The 1,743-nt window shown below is 36.7% G+C and overlaps 1 protein-coding gene across 1 annotated transcript in view; it reads left to right on the plus strand.

Annotated features, from left to right (window-relative positions):
• Positions 1-976: 976 nt before the first annotated feature.
• Positions 977-1,743, plus strand: part of SNCAIP (synuclein, alpha interacting protein) — a 50,696-nt gene continuing 49,929 nt past the window's right edge. The window contains exon 1 of the mRNA XM_008941682.1: positions 977-1,081. Within this exon, the coding sequence (XP_008939930.1) occupies positions 1,025-1,081 (57 nt within the window). The 5' untranslated portion in view covers positions 977-1,024. The remainder of the gene's footprint in view (positions 1,082-1,743) is intronic.

Consider the following 1,743-nt stretch of genomic DNA (forward strand, 5'->3'; position numbering starts at 1 on the left):
TTTTTTTTTCCTCTAGGCATTTCTTTATGTTATATACAAGTACTAGAAGGATTTAATTTGCTTCTGTAATAATACTTAACACTTATGTACTGCCTCAAATTATTTAAAAATGCACTGTGCTTTTTCAGATTGCTCTAAAATAGCTTCCATTTCCATTTTTACTTCTGTTGTACTTGTCTGTAGTGATAATGCACACCTTCATTCTAGTCAGGATTAAGAATGTAATAAGGGTTTTACTGTCTTTAATCTTCTGATTGCCTAAGCTCCAATTTATTCAGAATTACTTACTGATTTTTCTAGCCAAATTTCGTGCTTTGCAAGAGAATTTTCTTTTTCACTTGCTGTGAGGAAATGGTTAAGGTCCCTGATAATCAGTGCACATTGATAGAATTCCAGGTTTGCCTTGGTTACTGTTTTGGGGGAAGTGCACTTGCAGGCCGTGGAGAGATAAATCATCTATCTGTAAAGCACTGACTGCATGGTGTGTCTGCCTGCTTGTTAAGCATTGATAAGGTGTGATAGGGCTTTGTTTTCTGCACACAGCATGATTCTCAGTTCTTTTCTGCCTTCCTGAGCAAAGGAAAACTATAGTGACAGAAACTGCCATGTACAGGTCAGGAAAGTAAGAGCATCCCTAAGAGAACACAGTGTCATTAACACAGCTATGGTTGCAGGGTCATGAAGGTTCTCAACAGCCTAGGTCTTCACATCTGTATTGAGCTTCTGAGGAGGACTGCGTGATGCTGAATCAAGTATCTGTGACTTCCAGTTCAAGTACCACTTAGCTATTCCTCCTAAAAATTTATATGGCTTCCTTATGATATGCAGAGATGGCAAAATACATTATTTTTTAGGATTAAGTTATGAAAGGTTTCACTTCACATGTTACATGTTTTAGTAATCTAGCAACTATGTTAAACTGTTTCTGTGTGGTTTTGACTCTTTAGCAGACATCCCCTTTTCTCTTTTCTTAATCAGGTCTTTACTACTGTGCTGACTCACCCAAAATGTCCATAGAAGAATAATGGAAGCCCCTGAGTACCTTGATTTGGATGAAATAGATTTTAGTGATGATATATCGGTAAGTACAAGTCCTATTTTATTTGTTCAAGTTGAAACAATCTTAGATATCTCAATCCTGATACAGCAAACACCACTTGTTAGAAGCCATGTTCCTTTCTATCTTATATATAGTAAAGTTTCAGTAGGTTGAATCTAGAATAAAAAAAGGCGTTTTGCAAGGGAAATCTCTAATAAGCTTGGAAGAAAAACTTGATTCCTCTCCTTCAACTAGTAAAAATGGTGTACAAATCAGATTAATAAGAGAGTTTTATCTCTGAGTTGCTTATCTACTCTGCTGCCTTGAATGAGTTATGTGCACTCTAATGCTGAAATGGTAAGTTTACCTTTTTATAAATCAAATGTATTTCATTTGTAAAAAAATTGCTGCCTCTGTCACCTCTGGACTGGTCCTTTTTCATGTAAGTTGTTACTCTTCCTTTACACTTACAGCCATCTCCAAATACAGCAAGACAGGTGTGATATAGCTACCTGTGACATGGTAGAGTACAGAAGGAGGCAGAAAGACCTCCAGGGATTCATAGACAGTACTGATCCTTAGCATCACAACAAAAACAACTGCAGCTGTAGTTGGAAGCAAAAATACCATTCATCTACGTTGTTAGTGGTTCTTGTAGGAAGCACTGATACAGTAGATTGTATTACTCATAATGATATTCCTGC

This window comes from Merops nubicus, unplaced genomic scaffold (assembly GCF_000691845.1).
Source record: "Merops nubicus isolate BGI_N331 unplaced genomic scaffold, ASM69184v1 scaffold13710, whole genome shotgun sequence".
Taxonomy (NCBI): domain Eukaryota; kingdom Metazoa; phylum Chordata; class Aves; order Coraciiformes; family Meropidae; genus Merops; species Merops nubicus.